The sequence below is a fragment of the Scyliorhinus torazame genome, chromosome 28, assembly GCF_047496885.1.
Source record: "Scyliorhinus torazame isolate Kashiwa2021f chromosome 28, sScyTor2.1, whole genome shotgun sequence".
Classification (NCBI taxonomy): domain Eukaryota; kingdom Metazoa; phylum Chordata; class Chondrichthyes; order Carcharhiniformes; family Scyliorhinidae; genus Scyliorhinus; species Scyliorhinus torazame.
In genome coordinates, this window is record NC_092734.1 from 29,344,660 (window position 1) to 29,358,098 (window position 13,439).

The window sequence follows — 13,439 nt, forward strand, 5'->3', positions numbered from 1 at the left end:
TTTCTAAATGTAGATCCCCATCTCTCTTTTGTTTGTAGTGTTTGAAGAATACTATCAAATAACGAACAAGGATATTGAAGACACCATTAAAGATGAAATGTCTGGTACATTCCAAATGGGAATGCTAGCCCTGGGTAAGAATTACATCATGTTTTCACACGAGGTCTACAATTGTGGAATGTATAACTTCCAAATAAAATTGTGGATTGCAAGTCTTTTGTCTTTGAAGGAAGGTTAGGTGTCTGACATCCAGAACTGGAATTTCTTTAAATTCACGGGACGTGGGCGATGCTGGCTGGTCCAGCATTTATTGCCCATCCCTAATTGCCCACTAGGCCATCTCCGAGTCACCCACTGTGGATCTGGAGTCACGTGTAGGCCAGACCAGGTAAGGACGGCAGATTTCCTTCACTGAAGAGCATTTAGTGAACCAGGTGGGATTTTACGACAACAATTTCATGGTCATCATTCGACTTTTAATTCCAGATTTGTATTGAATTGAAATTTCACCATCTGCCATGGTGGGTCTCTGGACTACTAGTCCAGTTGCAATACCATTACGCCACCACCTACCCATATGGATGAGCAGAAATTTCCAACAGCTGAATATTGGAAAGAGTGGACCCATTGGGGGGAATTTACCAGGCAAAGGGAGGCAGTTTTGGGTGCATGTGAGGAGTTAAGTCGCTAAAGGTTTATGTTGGGTCGGGATCCCAACATCATTCTGCTTCCTGGTTTTACTCTGGTGGGTGTGAAGGGAACTCTGGTGCGGCTGTCAGGTAAGGCATTTCAATATACAAATTGGTTATTGAGTTCAATTTTAACCAAGGATTCTGGCTTTAACAGCCAAAGAACCTATTTCTTGAGTTGTCATGACCCACCAAGGTTAATTAGGCAAGTGTGCGGGGGTGGGGCGGAATGGAAACGGTGGGCAGTGCTTCTTCATTGAAACTGACAGGCTAGGAAGACTTTAACCAGTGAAACTGAAGAGCACCACCCATGGCTGAGTGACAGTACTCAACGAATGATTGCCAACTTCTGGGAAAGTTACTTCACCCGTCTTGCACTTCCTTCACCTTCAGGCGCACTTCCCTGCTTCCAGCCTTTATCATGACATCGGAGCAGCTATGGCAGCTTTACCTTGCACCACCTGAAGAGCAAAGGGAGCATCAATTCCACCAATACCAGCAGGAAGACCATCAGCACTGGCCCCCTTCACCTCAGTCACATGATCCCCCACAGGGCAGAAAGGTGTGCGTGAGAAGCAGAACCTGAGGATGCTCAGATATTCATCGCAGGTTGTTGTTGACATCGGCCTACTGGAACAAGACCTCCGTCTCAGTGGGCTAGGCGGGCATGCATTGCCAGTGGCTCTCAAGGTTCCTGTCACTGGAGATCCACCCTCCTATGTCTCTGACTTCACCTGCAAGGGGAGAAAGCAGAGGTTATGAGTAATTGCTTGTGTGTATACAGTAGAGAAGGGCAACATTTGTGAAGGTTACCAGTGACACATGGATGCAAGAGGGAATAGAAGGAGTCTGAGTGTTGGTTCCTCAGATGGGAATGTAATGAGGAATGATTGAAGATGCGAGGTGTTCTGAGGAATGCTATGCAAGACAATGCTGGGAAAGCAGTGTCCGGAATCCCTCCGATCCTGCAACAGAACCTCCAGGTAAGAGTGAGACTCTCCGGTAACAGCGTTCCCAGGTAGTCTCTCTATTCCTGTAATTCCTGAAATGCCTTACCTGCATCCTTAAAAGTCCATGTCCAGCTGAGCCATTCACATCCGTTTCCACATTCTCTGGATGTTGACTAGGCTAACGTTTGTTCCCTCGAGAAGGTGGTGGTGAGCTGCCTTCGTGAACCGCTTCAGTCCATGTGGTGTAGAGAAATCCACTGTGCTGTTAGGAAGGGAGGTCCAGGATTTTTAACCCAGCGACCGTGAAGGAACAGCGACATAGTTCCAAGTCAGGACGGTGTGTCACTTTGAGGGAAATGCAAGTGGTGGTGTTCCTGTGCATCTACTCATCTGACCAAGGCCATGGGTTTTGAAGGTGCTGTCAAAGAGGCCTTGTTGAGTTGATGCAGTGCATCTTGTAGATGGTACACACGGCTGCCACTGTGTGTTGGTGGTGAAGAGAGTGAATGTTTTAGGTGATGAAAGGGGCCAATAATCATAGTGTACCCATTCCGGAGTCCCTCTGACATGATCACAACAAAACTTTTAAATGTGTCTTTAAAATGAAATCCCTGATCTTTCTCCTTACCCAGTCCCTTATAAAGTATACAAAAGTTATATTTGTACAGATTTTGTGACCAATTCAACAAGCTTTTGCATGAAAGGCGCATTCTATCCATTGTCTTGTCCTTTTTCAATCGTAGTGTTCCTCGTTTGTTTACACTATGTTTTTGTCTTTTGTTTACTGTAGTGCAATATGCAAAGAACCCAGCTAGCTTTTTTGCAACAAAGCTTTATGAAGCTATGTCGGTAAGCATCAAAGAAGGTTTTTGCTTTAATTAACTTGCCTCCATTATGCACAATTGTAACAATATTGGTGTTTGTGGTGATATACATCATTGTAAATACACAAGGGGTTAATGTAAATACACTACGACTAAGTAAACACTAGAGGGAGCACCAGAGACGTCATGACATGCAGACATACAGCTAATGAACACATAGAATAGGACACGACCAATGGGCAGTCAAGCCACCCAGAGGTGACACTACCACAAGGGGGCATTACACAACCCATATATAAGGACAGGGGCACACATGCTCTGACTCTTTCCACAAGCGACACTTAGAGAGTAGGACAGGGGCAGATCAGAAACATCACACCCACTACGTGGCTTACAGCAGACTGGTTAGTTGGACTGAGTTACTCTCGCAAGATTAGCAGGAGAGGCAAACTCAGAGAACTGTGCTAATGGTTCAATAAATCACATTGAACTTACGTCAAAGTCTGGAGTATCTTTTGGTCAAAGCTGCATCGAGTTGCAGCCTGTGTTATCCCAGAGTCCATAACAACAGTGTTTAGTCCCCACAATTTCAGAGCAACTGACACTATTTTAGCTGATTGTGTTAACGTTTTCTCTCTCTCTCTCTCTCTCTCTTCAGATGTTGTTCCTTTCAGTCTGCGATCATCACCCCTCTCCTCAAAAAAACCAAATCCTTGACCAAACTGTTCTTGTAAATTACTGTCTGAACTCCAACCTCCCATTTCCTCTTCTTGAATGTGTTGTCCCCTCCCCTGGTCTGTTTCGACCTTTCCTGGAACTCCCATGTTTGAATCTCTTTGATCAGATTTCCACCCCTGCCTCAGGAACAGCTCTTGCAAAAGTCACTAATGACACCCTGTGTGACTGTGACAAAAGTAAACATTCCCTCATCATTTCTTGAGCTGTCAGCAGCCTTTGACATGCTTCATCACACCGTCCCCCTCCAAAGCCTCTCCACTGTCCACGTTGGACTGCCCTTATCTATACACTCATAACCAGAGAATCACTTGGAATGGCTACTCTTCCTGTTCCCACACCGTTAACTCTGGTGTCCCCAAGAATCCATCCTTGCCCTCCTCCTATTTCTCATCTACATGCTGTCCCTCAGTGACATTGCCTGAAAGCAGCGTTAGTTTCCACATGTGACTAAATTGAAACTTACAAATTCAAAACAGTCCATTCAGCAGTTCAAATAAGATCTGCCTAATTGTTAGTGCCATGGTAATTCATATAATCCAGAGATCGGTGTCTATGGAAATGCTCACCATGTCTCCTCTGACGGCCTGTTGTATGAGCTAATGTAATAAGATTTGAGTAGTTTTATCGAGCCAGTAAAGCAAGCATTACTACTTTACAATCAGTCACTCCACCTACGATCTGTCACTCCACCTACTCAGAGAACAATAGAGACTTTCTTTTGGTCTAGATCAGTGGAGTGCAATGAGACCAAACATAGCAACAATTTATGATGTAGTTAAACACCGGTTAAATAAATATGAGGAACATTGGTCTGCCGTTGTGCAATTTGCTCGTCCAGTCTATAAACGCAATAAACGTATTTCATTTATTCAGTGGGTGGATGTTCATTTATTGCCCAGCCCATCCCTAATTGCCCTTGAACTGAGTGGTTTGCTCGTCCATTTTCGAGGGCATTTAAGAGTCAACCACATTGACGTAGGACAGACTGGGTAAGGATGGCAGACTTCCTTCCCTGAAGGACATGAGTGAACCGGATGGGTTTTCACAACAATGGTTTTTGTGGTCATCATTAGACTTTTAATTCCAGATTTTTATTAAATTAAAATTTTAATTCAAACCCCACATCTGGATTACTAGTTCAGTGACAATACCACTACGCTACTGACTATAATTCAGAAGTCTGAATAAACCCTTTGTTCCATTTCAGCGATTTTAGAAATGAACACCCAACAACATATAGAACATTTTAAATTTTGTAAAGTATCCTAAGCTGCTTCAGACGAACATAAGCAGACAAGATCTGGCGCTGATCCATATCATTTGATTTTAGAGTGAATGTCAAAAACTAGGTAGGTTTTAAGCCAGGTAAGGTAAGGTTTTAAGTATTTAAAATAATTAGTGAAAGAAGCAAAAGTGATGTGAGGAGAAACTTTTTAACGCAGCAAATGGTTAGGGCCTGGAATGCACTGCCTGCGAGCGTGGTGGAGGCTGAAGCATTCAAAAGGGAGTTAGACTGTTATCTGAACAGGAAGAATTATGGGGAGAAGGCAGGGGGGAGTGCCAGTAAGTGAGTTGCTCATTCGAAGAGCTGTGGTCTCCTACTGCACCATAATGATTGGGTGATTCTGTCAAAGGAGAGATAGGCAGAGAGCTTCAGGGATGGAATTTCAGAGCTAGGGTCTAGACAACCCCAGGTGGAATAAGGAAATTGGGGATGAATAAGAGGCCAGGGTTGGAAGAACACAGAGTTCTCGGAGAGTTGTAAGGCTATTCACATTATAGAATACGTAGGGATGAAACCATGGTGGGATTTAAACACGAATATGAGAATTATTTGAGGTGTTGTTGGTCTGGGAAACAATATAGGTCAGCGTAGGTGACGGGCTGCATGGGACTGGTGTGAGTTGTTATGTGGGCAGCAGAGTTTCAAATGAACTGAAGTTCATGGAGGAAGGCAAGCACTGTAATAGCTGAGTATGGAGCTGAACGAAGCATGAATCAGGGTTTCAGCAGCAGCTGGGTAATGTTATGAAGGTGGAAGTAGGTGGGCTTGATGATGGGATAGTAATGGGCACAGAAGTCCAGCTTGGAGTGAAATGGGATTCTAAAGTTGTAAACAGTCTAGTTCTTGGACAGGAAAATGGATAGAATCAGTTACGGAGATTCAAAGAATCAGAACCCCTGCAGTGCAGAAGAAAGCCATTTGACTCATCGAGTCTGCACCTAACCTGCACATCTTAGGACACGAAGGGCAATTTTATCATGGTCAATCCACCTAACCTGCACATCTTTCGACTGTGGGAGGAAACCGGAGCACCCGGAGGAAACCCACGCAGACACGGGGAGAACGTGCAGACTCCACACAGACAGTGACCCAAGGCCAAAATCGAACCCGGGTCCCTGGTGCTGTGATGCAGCAGTGCTAACCACTGTGCCGTCCTTAGTTTGTGGCTGAAGATGATGACTTTGATCTTCCCAGTATTTAATTGGAATAATTAACGGCCTTTAGGGCACCCATTCCTTAAACTGCAAAAGTCTAAGAGCAAATTGTCAGATTGTTTATTTTTATAGCTCTGCGGGGATCCATTAAGACAAGGTAGCAGCTGTTTTTCTAACCACAATTTCTTTGAATCTGCCTCTTCGGTCTCGAATGCTTCGTAGAAAGTGAAGGGGCAGCCCCCATAGCTGTTCTTTCCTCGAGAACAAAGAGGCAGACTCATAAAAACAAAATGTGGTTAGAGAATCACTGGCTACCCTGACCAAATGGACTTCAGCAGAGCTATAAAAATAAACAATCTGGTTCATCGCTTTGACATTCCAGCGAGCTGTCAATCACGATGCTTTTAGGGGGCAATCGAGTGTGAATTTCAATGTAAACAATCCAGTTCAAAGCATTCGGCCTCCTCGCCATACACACTGCCATCAATACTTCAAAAGGCAATGACATTAACTGTGTGAAAATCACTTCAAAGTTTTCCACCACTTTAAAGGCTAACTTTCACCTTTATCTCACAAACCTTTAAACTTGACATACTGACAGAGTCTTTTAAAAAGGGTTTGGGTTACAGGTGGGATCACTTTCACTCTATTATGAGAGAACTTTATTTCTTCCATGCTGACTTACTGTTTAAAGGGATGCATATTTGCACATCATTAGGGATGTGTATTTGTGAATTAATGAGTAACTGTCTAAATTACTGTCTAGATGAGCACATTTTCAATTTATGATGGGAAAACCTTAAGTCTTACATACTGAGTGAATGTTTAATGGGTGTTAAAGGCTGCAAAAAGGAAGAGGAGCATTAGCAGTCCCATCCCAGGGAAGATCCCCAACTCTAATGAGTTATTTTCATTGTCCCGCTGGGTTGGGGTGGGAAGCCGGGATGGGTTGTCTGGAAACTCGCTACAGCCGCATTGGGGAAGCAGAGCGTTGCAGCAGGTCTGGCACCTGGCGCCAATCCCGTTTTTTGGGGCGATCCGCCATTTTCCGCCCGATTGGGAATCCCGATACCAGGATCGGACAATGGAGAATCCACCTCAATACCTTTTAGACTTTGCTATGATCTTTTTTCATTTGCAAATTCCTTTTTATTGAAAATGTTAAACTTTTTAAAAGATGCAGGGCAAAACAAAGTTAGATATTCACATTTTATGCATTTATTTATATTCCAATGAACTTGGAGCACACTCCTGTGTTGACTCTGCTATTTTTACTTGTTGACACTGTGTGATTGTGACCATGCCACCCGGTCATTTGCATTTAGCTGCCACATGTTGTTTTCAGAAGTTATTGGGAACGGTATGATGCAGTAGGTTAGCATTATCATCCCGCTAGATTGGCTGGGACTTCCAGGACATGGGTTTAAATTCAGCCCAGACAGATGGATAAATGTTATCCTGCTATGTGTGAAATGAGTTTGGACAGTCTCAGCCGTGCATTTGGGCATGTAGCTACTCCTTAATGTGATACAGTGACAGCAGATCAGTCAAAGAGAGTCAGAGAGTTGGTCTGGGAATGGGAAAGTGACAAGGGGTATGTCATTGCATGCGGTTCTGAGATTGAGACTCGTGAACATGCTTTGAGGCAGCACAGGTGAGATTTGCTCTGTGCCATAACGGATGAGCTACTGTCTGGACATTAACAAGGGAAGATTTAGTTTGCAGAAATTGCGGAGTTTTGGATGGGAAACCCAGAAGTCCGCTTGAGTGACAACTTAACTTCCACTTGGGCAGGCCTCCCCCTCCAAAACTGCTGGAGGGGTTTTCATTCGCGAGGGGGTTTCAAGCGCAGTGGGCTAAACAGCTGGCTTGTAATGCAGAACAAGGCCAGCAATGCGGGTTCAATTCCCGTACCGGCCTCACCGAACAGGCGCCGGAATGTGGCGACGAGGAGCTTTTCACAGTAACTTAATTTGAAGCCTACTTGTGACAATAAGCGATTTTCATTTCATTTAATTTCATTCATTCCAGGTAGCACACAGTCCTGACCTCAAGGCCTATACAGAAGCTGGTTTAGCTCAGTGGGCTAGACAGCTGGTTTGTAATGCAGAACAAGGCCAGCAGCGCGGGTTCAATTCCTGTACCAGCTTACCCGAACAGGCGCCGGAATGTGGCAACTAGGGGCTTTTCACAGTAACTTCATACTTGTGACAACAAAAGATTATTATTATTATTTGTGGGGGTTGGTGATTTGAGGCAGTGGGGGAGTGTGAAAGGCGTAAGGGGCGGGGTGAAACACTCCTTTTCTTTTTGGCCCCTAAGCAGTGCTGTAAAAGCTCCCATCGCTCCCCTCCGCTGCTGAGTTTCCTGTGGCCTGGGAAACCTGACAGGCTGCAGGTAAATAGCAGAAATTGGTTCAATAAGAGGCTGCCAGTCTCGTTAGATAATTAATTAGCCCCCCTGAGAGCAAGTTGGCTATCCACCCTTCATTACACAAAAATGTGGGTGGGTTGGGGCCAGCTTTGAGAAATGACCGCCTCTGAGCCAACCCCAAGCCTTAGGTTTTAGATAATTAAAATCCAGCCTATGAAAGGTAAGCTATTTCACAGCACCGGCATCTATATCCAGAAGCACAAAAATATCTGTTTAACTGTACATGTGTGTGTATTTCATTCTGATCATTCAGTGTACTCAAAACCATGGGATTTAACTTCTGTTTCTGTCAGGGTGCTGGTACAGATGACAGAAGCCTCACTCGAATCATAATCACTCGGTGTGAAGTCGATATGATTGACATCAAAACTGAGTTTCTAAGACTCTATGGGAAGTCACTGTATTCGTTCATTGAGGTATGTCCCTTATCGTCACGCACTTAAAACCTACCAAACATTCTTGCATGTTTCGTTTTGTTTGTTCATGAGGCTTGGACGTCGCTGGCTAGGTTAGCGTTTATTGTCCATCCTTTAATGCCCTTGAAGGTAGTGGTGAGCTGCCTTCTTGAACCGCTTCAGTCCATGTGGTGTAGCAGTGAAAGTTGATGGTGTTGGACGGGTGCTATTCAAATGGGTGGCTTTGTCCTGGGTGGTGTCAAGCTGCTTGTGGTGCGTTGGAGCTACATTCATCCAGGCAAGTCAAGAGTATTCCATTACACTCCACTGGCTTGTGCTTTGTCGATGGTGGTCAGGCTTTGGAGAGTCAGGAGGTGAGCTACTCTCCACGAATTTCCAAGCCTCTGACTTTCTCTTGTAGCCACAGTATTTATATGGCTGTTCCAGTTTAGTTTCTGGTCAATGGTGACCCCCCAGGATGTTGATAGTTTATAATTCAGTGATGGTAATGTCATTGAATGTCAAAGGAGATGGTTAGATTCTCTCTTGGGAGATGGTCATTGCTTATGTGGCATGAATGCTATTTGTCACTTATCAGCCCACGCCTGAACATCTTGCTGCCTATGGACATGGACTGCTTCAAGGCATGATTCTCCGGCCACGTTTTCCCGGTAACCGGAGAGTCCCGCCCGAGGTCAATGGAGTTCTCCATTGTCCACCTCTCGCCCTTGGCGTTCTTGCGCTGAGCGAGGCGGGAGAATCCAGCTCTCAGTCTCTGAGGGATCGCGTATGGTGCTGAACATTGCAACCATTCCGGTGTCTGACACTATGATGTAGGGAAGGTCATTGACGAACTAGCTGTAAATGGTTGGGCCTAGGACACTAACCTGAGAAACTCCGTAGTGATTCTGACTTTCTCTTGTACCCACAGTACTTATATGACTGGTCCAGTTCAGTTTCTGGTCAATGGTAACCCCCAGGATGTTGTTAGTTTGTAATTCAGTGATGGTAATGTCACTGAATGGCTTGCTAGGCCATTTCAAAGAGAAGGTGGGAGTTAACCATGTTGGTGAGTGTCTGCAGTCGCGTGTAGGCCAGATCAGGTAAGGACAGAAGATTTCCTTCCCGAACGGATATCAGTGAATCAAATAGGTGTTTTGACAATCAATGTTAGTTTTGTGGTCATGACGAGCTTTTAATTCCAGACTCATTAAAAAATATATATTATTTTATTTTCGACCAGCTGTCATGCTGGGATTTCAACTTCTCTCTGGAACATTAGCCTGGGTCTCTGGAGAACTAGTCCAGTGACATTACCACTACACTATCACCTCCCACTGACAATATCGTGCGACCAAGATCATTAACTGAGCTTGTAAAGATTTTGGACTTTCTCCCTTTTTGGGACAACCTGGGTCCATAAAGTGTGGGCTGGATTCTTCTACCCCCCCCGGCGCAAGAGCGCCAGGGGCCAGACGCGGACAATGGAAAAGTCCAGTGACCTCGGGCGGGATTCTCTGGTCGCCCTATAGGTAAGCAGCTATAGAAAACTCCAGTCTCCACTCATACTGCTGTATCCAGTTGCTCTTCACTGCTCTGTACTTCACAGATTGAAGATCGGTACCTAACTGCTTGGAAGGAAGCCTGAGAATGGATATAAATGTGGGCTGCACCGCACAATGTTACCATTCACAACTGTTTTTTGCAAACAAGGAGAAAATTATAAGATTATTCATGTTGTCCACAGAACACTCCAGACCTTACAGTGTTCACTGACTCTGCAAAGCCTCAAGTCTTCTGACGTTCCCCATTTCTAGGGTTTCCTGGCTATGGCTGAGAATGAACAGTAGTTTACTTTTCGTGAGACAACTTAATTTTTTCTAACCATGAAATGTGCCTCGACGGGAAATCGTTTCCTGCTGCATTGTGCACCTCTTCGAGCAGTTTGAGTGTTCAAACTGGAAATTGGACAAAACGTATGAGTCTGTACAGAATTTAGGATGCAAAAATTAATGCTCAGGAAACTGTGGATGGGATTTTCCAGTGTTTCGCGGTGGCGGGAGGCAGCGCGCCGTTCGCTGGCGGCAGGATTCTCTGCTCCCGTCACTGTCAATGGAATTTCCCATGGAACCCTCCCCCCCCCCCCACATCGCTGGGAAACCCGTGAGCTGGGGTGCGCTGCCGGCAAGACCAGAGAATCTCGCCGCTCGGGAATAGTCAGAGAATTCCGGCCCTTATCTCACTGCATTTTAGAGAAAGCAATGACTCTAACTTCTGGCATTTTGTGCCGAGTGTCGCAAGTAGTCAAAAGGAAACCGAGAAAGATTCAGCAGAGCCAATAACATGCCCAGTACCAGACCTGTACCTGGACTCTAATAGGCTACCAATGCTCCATAAACAAATGTCAACTTATTTGCATAATTGTATGGTGCTCCGAGAGAGTCTGCAAAGAGCCACTGGATGCCAGTTGTGCGCTGAACAATTGATAAAAAAGCCAAGTTGTGGGGGGTGGTTGGAGTTGTGAGTGGGATGTAGGGTTGCGTGTATTATTTTTAATTCAACTTGGTCAGGCAGCCTGCAGAGTCCATTTGGGACTGGCAGATCACTACTGGTGCACTGTTCACATAACAGGATAACTGCCTCATTTACTTTAAAGTTGGGGCCTAATAATCCTGGTGTCGAGCCGGTGTACAGTTACCCTTTGTACTCATCATGCATATTGGGACATGTCGGGTGCCAGGAGCACACCGAGGACTCCAGCCAATTGTTTCATTCTACTATTTGCCCAGTCGCCTGTTCCAACAGCTCTGGCATTTGATCCCTTGATTCCTCACTTGCAATTTGGGCGGCAGCTGTCGCTGTTCTCCATTCTGCCAAACCCCTCCCATTCCCATTCAGTTTTTTAATCGTTCATGGTCAAGCAGCTCAATGTGGAGACGTGGGATAATGAATCTTCATCCTAGCAAAATACCGCTGCTGCCTAATGTTTCGACTGGTAGAAAACGGGTTTAACGTTGTGTCTGTTAGATTTTCTAGGCCTTGCAGCCTCCCTTTGATAAGGAAAGGACAGAAAACAATTGGTAAAAAAAAATTTCTTTATTTGTGACACAGTTGGATAACTATGCAGTTAGTCAATAGTTACCAGTATGTTGTCTCTTAGTTTCAATAATTAAGGGGCGCGATCTTTCACCGCGTTGCACCCGGCGCCGATCCTGTTATGTCGGGTACATAGCGGGAGAGGCCAAAAACGGGATTCGTGCCAGTTGCGATTCACCCAAACCGCTGTGCCCATGCGATCTGGATCATGCCCTCACTGGGTGTGATCCAGATCAGTTTATTTAAATGAAACATTAGGCTCATATAAATATGCGCAGGCCCTTTGAGCTCTTCTCCCAGCTCCCGGTATTCACCGGCCTCACCGGCGAGGCCTCACGCACAAATTAGTACTCTTCTCCAGAAACGGAAACCAGACATATGGCCACTCCAGGAGGTTCGGAGACCACTGGATCACCCAGGTGGTCGGGAAGTAGAACCCAGGCAGTGCCAACCTGATACCCTGGCAGTGCCAGCCTGGTGCTGCCTGGACACCAGGTCGGCACTGCCAGGTTTCCAGGTTGGCGCTGCCAGGGTTCCAGGTTGGCGCTGCCAGGGTTCCAGGTTGGCGCTGCCAGGGTTCCAGGTTTGCGCTGCCAGGGTGCCACTGGGTGGGGCGTGAGGGGGACCACGCCCATGAAAGGGGAGGTGTACGAAGTGGGGGGGAGGATGGAGAGGGGGCCTGAAAGAGGGAGGCCCTCAATGTCCTTTTAGCGAGGTATGCTCACAAGGTGGGGGCCGGGTCACCCTCATGCTTGGATGGCGGGGGGGGTCAGGTGGATTCTTAGTGATGGGAAGATTGACCCTCTGGCGTTGAAGGTTGGGGTTATTGACCATGTCTTTTGGGGTCGTGATGTCCTAACTTTGCATTATGGGTACCCTTCAAAAATGGCACCCTGATCTCTGAGGAGCTGGTGTGAGATTTCCACTCCAGAATAAAACTGGGATTTTTCAGGGAGAAAACTCCCCAAGCTCCAAAAATATGACTTGAGTGTGGGTGACCTGGCTCCGCCCAAACACTCAGCGGAAATCACCCCGTGAAAACCGCTCCAAATGACACAGTCATTTTTTGGAAGAATTGCGCTCGAGGTGTGTAATATGCTGCAGGTGACAACGTGACAAGTGCGATGAAATGGCTAACTGGATTGACTGATATTAATATGACCTTTATTATTTTCTCCAGGGTGATGTAGGAGGAGATTATCGGAAAACTTTGCTGCGCCTCTGTGGGATGGATGAAGATGAATGAAGCACATTTACCAAAAAGGCCATGACTTTGAGACTTCAAATGTGAAATGTATATCTACACAGTCTTGTTTACCACCATTTACTTGTATTCTGTACATTTGAGGTATTAGAGGTTTCTAACTTAAACAGCCCAGACATGAACTTGGATCCTGAAATCCCTAACTTGTTTGCTAACAAATGCCATGTTTAAACCAGTGTTTCCACAAACTCCAGATAAACAGTACATTTTTGTTCTTTACGAACAGCCATTTTGGTAACAATTGGCTAAACAAAAGTCTACATTATACAAAAGATTAGTGTTCGCAACCTCTTTGGCAGCAGTTAAATTATATTTAATATGCCGAGCATTGAAAACTGTAAGCAATGGAACCCTTTTATTTCTAAATTGGCATCTCATGTTTGCTTGAACTCTCAACCCTTTTTTGTGCACAGCATGATGGTATTAAATGTTTGGTTAAGGGTTTTGCATCTCCTGTATTATTTAATGTTATCGATTCTGTGATTTGAAGATCTTGGCCTATGTTTTAAAAATAAAATTTGTGACAACTTCCAGCTGATTTTCCTGTGTCTCTTTGTCTTTTTTGAATACCCTTTTGGGTAATTCACCTTTTCACTGAGTCATTTTCTTTC

The 13,439-nt window shown here is 45.3% G+C and overlaps 1 protein-coding gene across 1 annotated transcript in view; it reads left to right on the plus strand.

The window, feature by feature from the left end:
• Positions 1–12,979, plus strand: part of LOC140403634 (annexin A4-like) — a 67,403-nt gene extending 54,424 nt beyond the window's left edge. The window contains exons 9-12 of the mRNA XM_072491778.1: positions 39–134; positions 2,430–2,488; positions 8,367–8,489; positions 12,745–12,979. Of these exons, the coding sequence (XP_072347879.1) occupies positions 39–134; positions 2,430–2,488; positions 8,367–8,489; positions 12,745–12,810 (344 nt within the window). The 3' untranslated portion in view covers positions 12,811–12,979. The remainder of the gene's footprint in view (positions 1–38; positions 135–2,429; positions 2,489–8,366; positions 8,490–12,744) is intronic.
• The last annotated feature ends 460 nt before the right edge of the window (positions 12,980–13,439 follow it).